The 15845-nt window shown below is 38.9% G+C and overlaps 1 protein-coding gene across 1 annotated transcript in view; it reads left to right on the forward strand.

Annotated features, from left to right (window-relative positions):
• LOC115044636 (dynein heavy chain 11, axonemal) overlaps positions 1 to 12604 on the forward strand; it is a 37528-nt gene extending 24924 nt beyond the window's left edge. The window contains exons 63-82 of the mRNA XM_029503769.1: positions 57 to 230; positions 386 to 621; positions 744 to 866; positions 2888 to 3092; positions 3224 to 3388; positions 3566 to 3706; positions 4003 to 4173; positions 6962 to 7084; positions 7172 to 7365; positions 7457 to 7605; positions 7685 to 7812; positions 8155 to 8382; positions 8478 to 8669; positions 9702 to 9821; positions 10551 to 10793; positions 10893 to 11075; positions 11160 to 11275; positions 11442 to 11554; positions 11635 to 11775; positions 11937 to 12604. Coding sequence (XP_029359629.1) covers positions 57 to 230; positions 386 to 621; positions 744 to 866; positions 2888 to 3092; positions 3224 to 3388; positions 3566 to 3706; positions 4003 to 4173; positions 6962 to 7084; positions 7172 to 7365; positions 7457 to 7605; positions 7685 to 7812; positions 8155 to 8382; positions 8478 to 8669; positions 9702 to 9821; positions 10551 to 10793; positions 10893 to 11075; positions 11160 to 11275; positions 11442 to 11554; positions 11635 to 11775; positions 11937 to 12184 — 3393 coding nt within the window. The 3' untranslated portion in view covers positions 12185 to 12604. The remainder of the gene's footprint in view (positions 1 to 56; positions 231 to 385; positions 622 to 743; positions 867 to 2887; positions 3093 to 3223; positions 3389 to 3565; positions 3707 to 4002; positions 4174 to 6961; positions 7085 to 7171; positions 7366 to 7456; positions 7606 to 7684; positions 7813 to 8154; positions 8383 to 8477; positions 8670 to 9701; positions 9822 to 10550; positions 10794 to 10892; positions 11076 to 11159; positions 11276 to 11441; positions 11555 to 11634; positions 11776 to 11936) is intronic.
• The last annotated feature ends 3241 nt before the right edge of the window (positions 12605 to 15845 follow it).

The following is a 15845-nucleotide window of genomic DNA, read 5'->3' on the forward strand; positions in this document are numbered from 1 at the left end:
ATGAATTTTCTTTATGATTCAAAATTATACTGAATCCTAATGTTTGTATCTTGCAGTCAGAAAAGGAGCGTTGGTCCCAAGCAATAATTCAGTACAAAAAGCAACAGAAAACTCTGTGTGGTGATGTCCTCCTCACTTCTGCATTCGTCTCTTACATGGGCTATTTTACAAGGCAGTATCGTGTGGATCTGCTTGGCAATGCATGGATCCCTTTTCTTAAATTTCAGAGGGTATGGGCATTGTTTTGTTTTGCACTACAGTTGTTTAGATAGTAAAATATTACTGTCTCCAAACATCCACTTCAAAGTCCTTGCTGAAGCTCATCTGCCTCAGCTGTCACTGCTGCCCCAACTAGAGTGACATCATTCTTTGGTTTCTGTTCCAGGTCCCTATACCCCTGACAGAAGGTCTGGATCCCATCCTCATGCTTACAGATGATGCCACTGTGGCTGCCTGGCATAACCAGGGCCTGCCAAATGATAGGATGTCCACCGAGAATGCTGCCATCCTGACCACCAGTGAGCGTTGGCCACTCATCATTGACCCACAGCAGCAGGGCATCAAGTGGATTCGAAACCAACTAGGGTCAAGGCTAAAGGTGGTGCAGCTGGGGCAGAAAGGGTGAGAATGAGCTATCTTTATGTTTTCAACCACACTTTCCCATTTTAATGTACCAGAGAGTCCTAACATACCACAGAAATATGTTTGTCCAAACACATTTGCGCTTTAATTTGATTTTGCAGGTATCTAGATGTCATTGAACAAGCCGTTAGTTGTGGTGAAACAGTTCTGATAGAGAATCTTCCAGAAAAGGTGGAGCCAGTCCTGGAGCCTCTACTGGGCAGAAACACTATCAGAAGAGGAAGGTTAGTAGTCATTATTGTGCTTAGAAAGAAGCAAAAATACAGACAAGAAGCATCAAACAGGCTCACTGGTTGAGTTGTTTTTCACACCAAGACGTTTTAAATCAATATATGGTTTTTATATCCCTGTTGATACACAAGTCGATATACCCACAAGCCATCACAATGTGTCTGTGGTATGAGACAATAGCAGCAGATTTGCCAGATGGTTGAAGCTCAGTGAGCGTTGAAACCCCAGTAAGACATGACTGAATGCATTATTATTGCCCACTCTTCAGATTATAAATGAATTTGTGGCATGTGTTCTGAATCCCTGAGGCCAACATATTGATTAGCCCCTCAAGAAGGGTGATAGATGTATATTTGTGTGTTCATGTTTTTTAGATGTGATGAATATTGAACAGTTGAGCCTCAGTGTAAAATCTGAAGTGAGGACAGTCATGGTTATGTATAAGGAGTCCTGTCTGCCACAAAGGCATGGCATGTTATAGACTAAATTCACAAGTCTTCCATCATGATGGCAAATTAAATTCTGCTTCAGTATTATCATAATCCTGATAGGTTGACTTTTTGAAATTTGTTTGCATAGATTCATTTGGAAACTGAATAGCAGAAATGACTAACCCACACACTTACTAATGTGACTCTTTGCTATTGTCATTTGTTAAGTAGTGTGGTCATGTTTGGATACTCAGTGCCATTACATTAGTTTTGAGGTTTTACTATTAATGCTACTGGACCTAAATTCTTCATCAGCAACTTGTACATGCCAAACTGCTACTTGCCTTTAATTGGTTAAGCTGATTTTTAAACATGATTTCCAATGCCAACTGAAAATTAAACTGGAAAACTTACAAAGAATAGATACAAATTTCTTTATATTTACCGTCTGCTTCGACCTCGTGTATGCATCACCATGACCATTGAGGTTCAATTGAGGCTGATCTTCTTCTGAAGTCCTGTCTGTCCAGATGTAACAATTCATCATTGTAAATCTGATTATAAGTTTATTCCTTGTAGATGACCCACACACTTGTTTCTGTCAATGATTAATACAACCCGCAGAGGTAGCCATGATGGATCTGGTGGGGCTCTACAGCTGAAGTTCATTAATAATTGGAATGTTGTAGAGTGTGAAGTAATGAATACTAATTATTCCTTTCATGGCTGACGGAAGACTACAAGCCAATCTATCAGCAAGGACTTTAATTTGGTGGAGTAATGGTTCTATCAATAGTACATTAATTCTGGTATGCGAAGATATAGAGTTGAACCAGACCCAGGCCATGAGGAACCTGTGCTGTAAAATTGGGGCCTTGCCTGACATCTAAGGGGTAATTAGAGAAAAATGTAAAGCCACCACGTTTGTCAGGCCAGTGCTAATTGAATTGAAATGCAGGAGCAGATAAATATTGGCTGCTTGGGTACTTAATATTTCATATTTATTCAAGAATATTTGTCAACATTTACAGAGTGAAGTTCATGTGTTGAAGTTACAATGTTTGCAAATGTCTGATGCACAATATTAAGTGCATACAGACAGGTTTCAGTAGTTTTACTACAATTAAAATATTCTTGACAGTAAATGCAATAAAACACATTGATGGAAATCTAAAGCCAACTTAAGGATATTTATTCATGGTGTTGTTTTTGTTGTTGTTGAGATTGTTATTCTAGGTAGGCAGGGGGAGAAAGAGTTCTAAACTACATTCTACCAATAAATTAATTAAATTTGTCCTTGAAGATTGACTGAGTGATACAGTAGAAAGCTTTGGAAAACGCTAGACCTTGACCTTGATTTCATTTCTGAAATAGATCAAAATTTTCATTGTTCTTAGCTTGTTTCTTAGCTGAATTTTAAAGTACACATCTTTTACTATCATGGCTTCATAAAATAAGATGGTATAGTTTTTGTTAATTTCCTCATCAGTGACCTTTCTGTAAGGGATATAACAACACAGTAGTTAGGTCTATTTTAGCTTTAGCTCATTTTAAACTTGCACTCTTTCTCTTCTGTTTTCCAGGTACATTCAAATTGGGGGCAAAGAGTGTGAATACAACAGTAACTTTAAACTCATAATGCACACCAAATTAGATAATCCCCATTTCCCTCCTGAGCTCCAGGCTCAGACCACCCTCATCAATTTCACAGTGATTCCTGAGGGTCTGGAGGAACAGCTGCTGGGTCAGGTAGTGTCGCGAGAAAGGCCTGACCTGGAGGCTCTAAAGGTGAACAAATGTTTTATAAAGGATATAGAATCTACGTTGAATCATATTTTATTCATTTTTTTAATTGATTGTAAATTAAGAGGGCAATCTATGATTCATCAACGCAAACTGTTCTCTTTATGTTGCCCAAGATGAATCTGACCACACAACAGAACCATTTCAAAATTGAGCTCAAGAGGTTGGAGGATGACCTGTTGAGCTGCCTCTCTGCAGCCTGTGGTAATTTTCTGGGTGATATTTCTCTGGTGGAGCAACTTGAGAACACCAAGACCACAGCTGCACAAATTCAGTACAAGGTGAGGCTATTACATCAATGTGTTTCTCTTTTTTGTTTTTGAATGCCACACAACAGCAAGTGCCTCATTTTATTGCATTAGCTGCAAATGATGTGTAGTTGGGAATATGTGTAATGAGAGGGTTTTGGAGCATGACTGAGAGCGTAATAGCTCATTTTGAGCCATTGGAACATGCAGGTGGTGGAGGCCAGAGAGAACGAGACAAAGATCAACGAGGCTCGAGAACTATACCGCCCAGCAGCTGAAAGAGCGTCACTCCTCTTCTTCATCATCTCTGACCTCAGCAAGATTAACCCCATGTACCAGTTTTCTCTCAAGGTAAAACCTTTAGCCCGTATTACTGTCAGGTGACAAATATTTTCTTGTACAGATTTTTTTTTTTTTTTTTAAGAAAAAAGCACTCAATCCAGTCCAGCCAATTTCTTTCTTTTTTTGTGAATGCTATTTCTTTTGGTGACCAAGATTTTAGGCACAGCTGTTTACTTAAATTTGTGTTTCTACACTGTAGTATCAGCATTTGTTATTAGTCTAGTTCTCAGTGCAGTGTAGAGGGCACTGGCTATATGTGTGTATTCCTTAAGATGGCACTATTTTTCCCTTTGGTTGTATTCCAGAGCTTTAACTCAGTGTTCAACAAAGCAATGGAGCGTGCAGAATGGGATGCGGATGTGAGGACCAGAGTGCTCACCCTCACTGAGGCCATCACCTACTATGTATTCCTGTACAGCAGCCAGGGCCTGTTTGAGAGAGACAAGTTAACCTTCTTGTCACACGTTGCCTTCCAGGTGAGGGACTCAGGGCCGCCTCAAAGGTGGGACCTCCTGTCAACCTCATCAATCAAAGTACTTTTCTGCCCCCACATTAACTTCAATTAAAAGCTGTCTGCAGGACCATACGCTGCTATTGATTACCTCTCACACCTTGCTCCATAGCTGCTGTTCAGACAGTTGGTTCTGACAAGGGGGTTGGTTCTGATGGCATAATGCAATTATCTGTCATTGCGCCAACTGTTTTCATCTTAGACACTCTGGTGCTCTGAAGGCTGTCCTTCACGTGACACATTTAGATACACTTTTTTATCCTGTAGGAGTTTACCTCATTCCTTTGCCAGACTTTTTCTGCAGTCTTAAATTGTTGTGGAAAGGACTGAAAAGAGATTTAAAGTACTCTGGCACCATGCTGGATCTCCGGCGAGTATAGCTGGACTGCGATTAAAAAAAGATCAACATTAAAAAAAAAAACCCAAACCTGTTGATGTGGGAAATTTTCCGGTTGGAGCAATCAATTGAGTTCGCCTATCAACAGAATTAGAGTAACACAGCTTTCCCTCTCAACCAAACTAACATACACCAGCCAATCAGCAGGGGTGGACAGTAACTTAACCTCCCCTCCCCCCAAAAAAAGTCTTCGGACCCCCAAGCTAAAATGAAAATACTGTAAGCAGCATCCACAAACAACTGCTACGTTGCTATGCCGTTCATGGGAGAGCTGTCAAAGCTGTAACATATGTATCAAACCAATCAAATCACACATTACGAAAAACTTGCACGCATACGAGAGAGCTAGCGTGCGTGTGTCTACGTGTGACCGACAGACAGTTAAAATTCATAAGCCCCTCCCAGCTCCCCCAATTAAGAATTTCTGGCGCCATTACTGCTGCCTTTCCTATTCCACGTGTGCGAAATTAGCCCGGACTGCTAGTTACCAAGGTTACCACGGTCAACGAGTCAAACTAAGGTGAAACGAGACTTAGCTTTATAGCTAGCTACACTAGCATAAGCTGAGCTAGCTAAGCTAAAGTGCGGAGCCACGACTTTAACTCACTAATAGGAATTAGACATGGAGGACACAGGACAGTCTATTAATCAAGGTGAATAGTAGAGAGAGCAACAGGAAGTAACACACAGCACAGCCAGCAGAGACTGGACCCCCAGACCCCCCCGGAGTTTGAGACTGTGTTTATCGTGTCCATATATAATATGTTTTGTACAGATGAGAGACTGGACCGACCCCCCTCCAGAGAGATTAGAGATTAGACCAGAGATCCTGGATGTTTCCTGCTCCAACACACCTCAAAGGAGTGACTCCTGATCAGACCTCAGCAGAGTTTTATGATCAGGTGTGTTGGAGCAGGAAACATCCAGAGGTGACAAGTAACGAAGTACTTTGTTACTGTACTAAAGTAGGTTTTTCAGGTATCTCTACTTTACTTGCGTATTTATTATCCTGACAACATTTTACTTTCACTCCGTACATTTATACACAAATATATCTACTTTCTACTTTTTTTTTTAAACCTCCACAGATGACGACACAACGTAAAAGCATATGTAAAAGATGTGACGAACTAGAGAGGGAAAGAAGGAGAAGAACAGGGGGGACAGGTAACCGTGGGAAGAAGTCGAGTGAGTGAGGGGACGGTAGAGAGAGAACCGAGAACTTGTACTGGAGCAGAAATTATCAAAGGATGTATTGTGTTTCATTAACGACAAAAATTAATTTTTACTTTTTACTTTTACTTTGAAAGTACATTTCAGAGCCTGTACTTTCTTACTTTTACTTGAGTGAAGGAGTTGAATCAGTACTTCTACTTTTTACTGGTACTTTTTACCAGAGTATTTTTTTCACACCATAGTATGAGTACTTTTGCCACCTCTGCACTAGACCAAGCTAGAGACTAGACCAGATCCCTCCAGAGACCAGTTCTTGTAGGGCCTCTTTAACTGAAGGTATTTTTGAGCTATAAACATATCTGTAGCAGAATCACATCAGTGTATTGTATAATGACAATAAAGCTACTTTCCTGTATTTCCTGAGGTATCTTTTTCTACTATACTATATCATTTTTTAAGCAAACACTTTTGTACTTAAGTAATATTTTGACGAAGCCACTTTTACTGGTACTGGAGTAATATTTGACAAGGAGTATCTGTCCTTTTACTCAGGTAGTGAAGTTGTGTACTCTGTCCACCTCTGCCCATCAGAAGTAGGGTGGGGGGTTTCTGGGAGAACTTGGTTTAGATCCAGCAGCAGGTGATGCAGCATTCTAAACAACTTGGATAAAAATGAAAAGTTGTCAACTTCGGGAATTACTACTTCCAAAATAAACATAAATAGCTGCTGCACATTTTTAGCATTCAGCAAACGATGGCAATATGCCAAACGTATTTTTTCTTCTCCGAGTTGACCTGTTGCGTGAACGCTGTGATATCAGAAGTCGGAAATTTCTTGAGTTTTGGCAAACGCAACATCCAAGCCAGCGGTTTTTTTTTTTTTTTTTATTATTTTTTTTTTTTTTTAAAGCAAAGTCACCGTTGGAGATGATGGAGAGTAAGTTTATGAAGCCAGGGGAAGATGTCCGAACAACAGACAAAGGCCTTAAAATAAGTGAGGTTGGGCATGGATTTTGTATTTAAAATAAGAATTAAATAGTTTACTAGAATGGAATAGAATAGGGTTAGGGTTAGTTGCGTGGGTGGATTATTGCCCCCCTGAAAAAATTCAGGCTCAGGATTTTTTCTTCCTTTAAGCCCTGTAGATCTTGACAAACTGCTCTTGGTCCCACCCCCCCAGATTTTGCTCAAAGAGGGCTTGATTAATGCTCAGGAATTTGACTTCCTACTACGTTTTCCTGTGGAGGCCAGCAAACTTAGTCCTGTACCATTCCTTTCTACATACACTTGGGGAGCTATTAAGGTATAGTATAGGCTATTAACTATTCAACAGTAATTATAATTTGACACAGCAGAGAGAAGCCTTACAATGTCTCTTATTTGGCTATAGACTATTTCTCTAATGGAGAATTTCAGTGGTCTGGACAGAGACATAGAGAGCTCACCAAAGCACTGGAGGAAGATTGTTGAATCAAGTTGTCCTGAAAATGAAAGGCTACCCCAGGACTGGAAGAGCAAGAATTCCCTCCAGAAACTCATTATCCTTCGAGCACTTCGTCCTGATAGGATAAGCTATACAGTAAGGTGAGTCAACAACCAAGTTGTATTTACATACTTGTGTATTAAACTGTATTTTGTGCCGTTCAGTGTGATTTTTGACAATATTTCCTTGCAGGAACTTTGTGGAAGAGAGCTTGGGATCCAAATATGTGGATGCTGCCAGACTGGAATTTGACAAATTGTATAGGGAAAGTGTCCCATCAACACCTATATTCCTTATCTTGTCCCCTGGAGTGGATCCACTTAAAGATGTAGAAAAACTAGGTACTATGTTTGTTCTTTGTCATTTATGCATCCCACACATTTGGTAGGGATACATTTTCAAACTATTCTTTCTTTTAAGGTTTGAAGCTGGGATTTTCCATTGACAAGGGCACTTTGCACAATGTGTCCCTGGGACAAGGGCAGGAAGAGGTTGCTGAAAGGGCTCTGAGGAATGCCTCCAAACTGGGACACTGGGTCATTCTGCAGGTGGGGAATTTTACTATTTCAGTGAGTAGATTACTGGTGTGATTTCAGGCTGTTCTTCCAGCCAGCCTGTAATGCATCTAATGATATTATCACACCCTCCAAGGAATCGAAATAAACTCAATTTGGTTCAATAAAAAACGCAATTGGCTAGATCGGCTCCATGAATGCCTCCTTCAAAGAGAGCCAAGTGAATCACCAAAGGTTTCCTTGCTCTTTCAGAACACAATGTTTTTTGGAATGAATCCTCCTGATGTATCCATATATATAAATTAAAGCTTATTTATTTTATAAACTTCTAAAACTCATAACCTAAACTTTTGGAACGTTTTTGAAATTTTCCAGAACATACACCTTGTAGCTTGCTGGTTGCCCTCCCTAGATAGTCTTTTGGAGACAGCAGCAGCAGACAGCCATCCAAATTACAGGGTTTTCATCACTGGTGAGCCAGCACCAAGCCCTGAGAAGCATGTGATCCCCAGAGGTATACTGGAGAATGCCATCAAAATCACCAATGAGCCACCCACTGGCATGAATGCCAGTCTCCATGCAGCATTCAACAACTTCAATCAAGTGTGTTGAAAACTTTAAATGATTTCTAAATTCTGCATTACATTTTATAACTTTTATTGTAATCTCAATTTCATTTGCTGTCTTTCTCTTTTCAGGAGACTCTGGATATGTGCACCAGAGAACAGGAGTTCAACTTGATGTTCTTCTCTCTATGCTTTTTCCATGCTTGTGTTACAGAGCGCCGTAAATTTGGTCCCCAAGGGTGGAACCATAACTACCCCTTCAGTACTGGAGACCTCACCATCTCAACAAATGTCTTGTACAACTACTTGGAGGCCAATGCCAAAGTATATTTACCAGTATTTTTAAATATAATTAACATTTACATGTTTTTTCCCATTCTTTAGTAATAGTCAAAGTTTTAATTTGTTTTGTATGACTATTTTACTAAACTTTGTAAATTTATAATGATAATGGTATTTGCAGGGGCATTATTGTCAGACTGGGATGCTAAATTATGTTAGTGTCTCCAATTACTTATTGAAATCTTTTGTTCCACAGCTATTTGTGAAAAACACTATTTCTTCTACATTATCTCTCTCATAACACAACCTGTAATTTAGCTTTATTTCATGAATCAAAAAATCCATTCTTGGGGTGCAGCACCACTCACAACTCTTAATGTATTTCTCTTAGAACTCCTATTACTCTGGTCACAACCAATTATGTCTCCTAGGTATTCTGCCCTCCAAAAACGAATGTCCTTCATTATGTTAACCAAACAGTAACCTGTATGTGCGTATACAGAGAATTCATTAGGAGGGCAATGAAGCGTTATCCTAAATGTAATTACATGCAGCCAATGTGACAGTTCACAACACTACATAAGTGATCACTGCAATTAGAGCTGATGAAGGAAGCAATTTGCAAAACAATACAGGTACAAATGATTGTGAACCTCCAGCTTTTGTAATTGGTTATGAATCACAGGTTCTTTTCTTCTTCCTTCACCCTCAAGGATCATAATCTCCCACTGAGGAAAAGACTCTTCTGTCATACCTTAGATCAGTGTGTGTAAAGAAACATAATTTGATAGAGTTTGGTATTAAAAGATCCTATTACTGTAGTTAAGTGATTATGTCGATACAGCTTGGAGTTTGGGAGAAATGGAAAAAAATAATACAAACATTGTGAAATTATCATGATATATCTTTGCAATTTGAATAAGAATCCAGGAATTCAGTTTTATGTTTTTAATTTTTTGCCTTCACTCTTTTATAGTGCATTTGATTATGTTAAAGTAATTATAATTTTTTATTAATCGTTGCATTCCAAAAGTTATATTTGTCTGAAAACTAAGCCTATTATAGTCCATACAGGTTCCCTGGGAAGACTTGTGTTTTCTTTTTGGAGACGTCATGTATGGGGGACACATAACTGATGACTGGGATAGAAGACTTTGTAAGACTTACCTGCGAGAATTCATGCATCCAAAAATGGTGAGTCAGTGTTCAGTTATGGAAAGTTATGGAAAATCTATTTATTTGTTTGATAAGTAAAATACACCTATATATTTTACGATAAATAGCATCCCTTTATAATATGCAAGATTGAAAAAAAATATATACATTCTTCTAACTTACTTATTTAGATAAAGACCTGACATAGGCTCAGGGTAAATTTTGTGATACAAAGTAGTAGAGAAAATTTGCAGTTTGGGGGTTCTTGGTGTTGTTGTCAAGGTAAAGAGTGCCCTCTTGGGATATAAACCAAAACTGCAATATTGCACCTGAAATTTCAGACTTCTCTGCTCTCAAAGATGTCCAGTTGCCACTTTGTGCATTGCGCCAAGCTTTGCTGCCAACTGCTATATGACACACTGCTGCAGGAATTATTTGTTTCCCACTTTTCCACTTGATATCCACTTGATGAATATTCCTTATCATCTCCTTATCACTAAGGACTGATTGGCCTTCTGCTAGGTAACCTTTATTATCAGACTATTCCACCACTCTTCCCGCCAAAAAGTATGAACAATAAAACTGGCAGACATTGTTTCTAGTGCATGCGCTGCTGTCCACCAAACTGACTTACATAACCTACAATAAGTTTTGGTTGCATCCAGCTTTTCAAGATTTAGCATGGTTTCGGTAAAATAATTTCACTTTTTCTGCTGTGCATTAAATATTGTGCTTTAAAAAATGTATTTTTGCATCTTCATTTCTTAGTTTGAAGGAGAGCTCTTTCTGTGTCCTGGGTTCCTGGTCCCTCCGTTCCTGGACTATAGTGGTTACCACAGTTACGTTGATGAGCATCTCCCACCTGAGAATCCCACTCTGTATGGTCTACATCCAAATGCTGAGCTAGAGTGTCTCACTGTCACCTCAGACAACCTCTTAAGGACTCTGCTGGAACTGCAGCCACATGAATCCTCCAGAGGAAAGGGGAGAGCTCAGAGTACAGAGGAGAAGGTGTGAGACCAGAGAGAGAGTCACACATTGGGAAAGGCAGCTGAGAATACAATTACCCATAAGCAGAAATAAACTGACCATGTTCATTGTATTTGTCAGGTCAAGTCTGTCATTGAAGAGATCCTTGACAAGCTTCCTGAGCAGTATAACATGGCAGAACTGATGGCAAAGACGACAGAACGAACCCCATACATTTTAGTGGCTTTGCAGGAGTGTGAACAGATGAATTTTCTACTAGCAGAAATAAGGAAGTCCCTTAATGAGCTGGATCTTGGTCTGAGGGTACAGTCTACTGTGACATGTAGTGTTTGCCCTACTCTATTCTGTCGACAGTAAGATCATTCATTAGGACTTTTGTGTCTACAGGGAGAACTCACCATGTCTGCCAGTATGGAAACTCTGCAGTCTGCCCTGTTTAATGATTCTGTCCCAGATTCCTGGGCCAGACTATCTTATCCCTCCACTAAAACACTGGCACAGTGGTAACTACTCTTTTCAAATAATACTGTATTTTGTACTCCATCTGGCCTTTATCGTGTTAGCCCATGACAGTGTGCATTGTTCATTGTTACTAAAAGAGCATCATGACACCATGAAGCGGATCAACCAATCATAAAAAGTGTTGTCTTTTTTTTTTTTTTTTAATAGGTTTAGTGATGTAATGTATAGCTGTCATGAACTTGACAGCTGGACTCATGACTTTGTCATGCCTGCAGTTGTTTGGCTCTCAGGTCTCTTCAACCCACAATCCTTTCTCACAGGTGATTTCCCAGTCTGAGAAAAATACAATGATTTAGATGACAAGCTCATCAGATATGTTAACATGTACATTTTTTTTCAGCTGTGCTACAGAGCATTGCACGGAAGAATCAATGGCCACTGGATGAGATGACTCTGACTGTGGATGTAACAAAAAAGACAAAAGATGACTTTGGACATCCTCCACGGGAGGGAGCCTACATCCATGGACTCTTCATGGAGGGTTAGAATTACACCTTTATATCCCCTGGTACCTTTCTGCTTGTGAATGAAGTAGCACTATTTTAAAAGTAGTTTATGGTAGTAGTTCTAGTAGTATAATACGTTTTAGTATTTTAAAACATATGTGAGTAAAATCTAAATCCCTTTCCTGTTTCCAACCAGGAGCACTGTGGGATACTCAGTGTGGAGTCATTTCTGAGGCGAATCTAAGGGACCTTTCCCCAGCTATGCCAGTGCTGTATGTCAGAGCTGTGCCTGCAGAGGAGCAAGAACTCAAGAGTACTTATGCATGCCCAGTGTACCGTACTAAACAGCGTGGTTCCACGTATGTTTGGACCTTTCACCTGCGTACCAAACAGCCTCCTGCGAAGTGGATACTAGCTGGAGTAGCACTGCTGCTGTCAGTGTGAAACACTATGGGAGTGTAAGTGCTCTACAAAACATTACCCTTACATTGACTAGTCTAGAAAACCCACACTACAAAACTGGTTATCTAGTTGAGTTAATCGAGAGTTTGCCTGTCCAGCTACTCTATTAATGCAAAATAGGCAGAGTTTTGAGTTATGAGCAACACTGTCAGCATTTGCTTGCAAGAGCATCCTTTTGACATTCAACAAGGTAAAATCAAAACAGTATAATCACATGATAATAATAATAATTTTGAGAAATAATTATCTAAAACCTAAAGTTACCTCACTGATCTCAAATCTTGCATTCTTAGTATAGGCCTCTTAAGTGTTAAATAATATTTGCCAACAGTATTCTGTAAACAATATTTTAGATTCTTAGATTGGTGCTGAATCAAGTATTGCAATAAGTTTTCTCTTTATCATCATCATCATCATCATATCATGTATTTTTAATCTTCCATTACCAGTATTATGTCCGTTTTGGGTTATAATGTGGTGCGTTTGTGTTTTAGATTCAAAGATAAAACAAATAAAAAAGTGTTTAGTGATGTGTTTAGCAAGTGTTCAATCTGTTGTGTCTCTGTGCTAGACTGTTGAACGTCTCCTCTGAGATGGTTCAATCTGGGCATGATTTGTTGGGAGCTTATGTCTCCATTTTAGACCATGTAATTCTGGATAGGGAGCATATTTTATTGGAAGGTCAAGATTAAAAAAGCTCTCTGGCTGCCCTCTGCTAACTGAATGATACACAATGCTGTCTGGAGGGTTCCCGGACAGAATTCCCAGGAGATGATGTGCATGGTCGCTATTGACTTTTAAATGAGGTGCATTTGACATTGACCTTTTGTACGGCAGAGGCAGAATACTAACAGACTAGTGTAATTCATTCAGCTGGGCCTGTTGGAAAAACCTATTCAAAGACACTGATAGCTTTCTATGAGAGTGCAACACATTAGATTACCCATCCTTTATCTGTCTGCCCTCTCTGTTAGCATCTGATTAACTTAAGAACCGAATAAAACCTTTAACTTTGAATGAGCCTAAAGAAACTGTTTTCTTATCTAAAATGTTTTCTTATTACCGTGATTAAATTGAGATTAAGTGAAAAGACACCCAGATTGTAGTTTGGCTGTGTTATTCAGAGATATTGAAGGAGCTGTACACAGGATCTTTAATTGCTTTAAAGGTTCCCATATATCAGAAATATGAATAAAATAAAATATTACAGAGAAAAGGCTTTGATCATGCAGTTTAGTGCTACATCCTCTATCAAAAGGAAAAGGCTCCAAGTGGTCTTTTTTCCTTTGAAAAGAAAAGATGACTAAACAAATCCAGGCAGCATTTATTATTCAGAAAAAGCATGGTCTACGCTTTTATCTCTCTTTGAACCATAATTACTAAATAGAGTGTGTCAGAGTAGCACTTTATGATATGAATAGACCCAGAAAGATGTAGGACAGGTGTAATATTATCTGCTACGATAAACAAGTGACACGATGATGTACAATTTATAGCCACGGAATCATCAGTTGGATGGAAAACAGCATCCTTATCTTCCCAAATGAGGTTTTTTCCAACTGTAATAACTGCTGTGTTGCTCTTAATTTCTCCCTACAGCCAAAGTGGCTAAAGACAGACAAGTGGAGGATGGTGGATTGATTCTGCGTATTGTATTGCACAAGGGAAATGAAGAACCAGTCTTCCTGTAGTTTCTCTTCATCTGCCCTCTCTTCCCCTCATTAGCACAGCATAGCAGCTAGGCATTCATTTGGTGACAGGGAAATGATACAGTGCTGGCAGTGTTTGGGAGGAAATGGCAGGGTGCGGGGTCCTGGCGCAGCAGGGGTTGTACCACAGATAGTCACATTAAAGGCCAAGCAGGGCACCTGGTTGAAGTCAGCAAGGGCATCTGGGTCTCACCTCCGCCTCATAGTATGCAAAGAAACCATTGTGTAATGGTATTGTTATAGCTATAGACTTATTGCAAGTCTATAGCTGTAAATTGATTTAAATACCGATCCACAAAATTCTGGCTAGATATTCCTGAAAAAATATGATGAAAATCAGTGTTCACTTTTGTGGGAGCATGCCCATATTTGAAAATGATTTTAGATTGTCAGGACTCTTCTCTGTAGCAAAGTAAGATGTTGGTTCCCACTTCAGCACCTCACCTCTCCCGTTCTCATTAAGTCTGATGCAGCCTCTTTGTTCTAACATACTTGATGCATCAAAATATAATCTAGGTTCTCTGCCATTATGTTATTTTAACTAAAGGCACCTGAGAGCTAAATAGTTTAGAATGATTTTGCAGCCACAAAGAGGCAGTGGGGTTTTGTTCGAAAGCTATGATCTCATAATAATTCCAAATGCAAATGAAGCCATTGATGTGATTATAAAAACGCTTAGTTTTTAAAAGAAGATTGGATGGGAGCAGTGAATGAATGCAGCTATGTGACAAAAATGATTTTTCTTATTCCTGGCAACCATCTTGAAACATTAAGCAATCAAGAGTAGCTGTCATTCTGATAACCACTAAATGGACAATATATTTTAAAAGATTCAGTTTCAGATGCTGTTGTGATCTCAAGAATTATATTTGTTTCACCTTACAACCGTATTCAAAATACTTGAGAAAAATACACATTAATGCAACACATGAAAAGCCAATGATGCTGCAGAAACTTGTATTCATCTGTTTGTATTACAAACAACATAGTTTGAGTTATTTGTTTAAATGTAGTTAATATTAAATAGTTGATATTGCAGGTAAAGAGCTTCCGCTGTACTTCCCCTGTGTGCCCGACACTGAAAGTGTTGTAAATGCACGTGCAAGGTAGAGCTGCATCTGCGATCAGTCCCCTAAATGTTTGTAAGATTTCCAGATTAACAACAGCGGAATAAAAGATTAAAAGCCCAAACTTTCTTGTGAGAATGGAATATTAATGTCACCAGTTTATATTTGCAAAAAGAGTTATTACAATAACTGCCTCATGATGATGAAAAATACTTTATTACATGAACACTTGGCACTGGTGGTCAATCCATGGGTCTCCATATCATGTAGACCAACCAAAAATGGGTGTACAAAAAAAAGTTGGAGGAAATTAAAACGAAAAATAAATTACTCTGAAATAAATAAATATCTTTATCCAGAATTTCAACACACACACACACACACATACATATATATATATATATATATATATATATATATATATATATATATATACACACACAGTATAAATAGATCAACTGCACATATAAAGGAAATTTAAAATAAGATCAATATGGGCTCCATGATCACTGTGAGCTTTAAAATTCAAAAATATACAAAAACATTTTTAGGAATATTATGCTAAACTTCCATCTACAGCACAAAAATGGCCAGACAAAAGTAGTTCAGTTGACCGATTTAGAGAATAAATAGCCAATAACTACACACCACACAGTTGTAACCACACTTTGTACATGAGCGAATGGCTTGTATTTGTCTTCCTCTTGGTCTGTTTTTGTCTAGAAAGTGCTGCAGTATTTTCATTTGCTATTGTTCTTTCAATGGTTCAGCCAAAAACACAGCAAAGCAACATTTTCCACCCTAATGTCTGTCTCTGCATTGAACTGAGGAAGACACAGAGCGGCTGTAGCTCAGTGACCAAGCTGA

Source organism: Echeneis naucrates, chromosome 6 (genome assembly GCF_900963305.1).
Source record: "Echeneis naucrates chromosome 6, fEcheNa1.1, whole genome shotgun sequence".
Lineage (NCBI taxonomy): Eukaryota > Metazoa > Chordata > Actinopteri > Carangiformes > Echeneidae > Echeneis > Echeneis naucrates.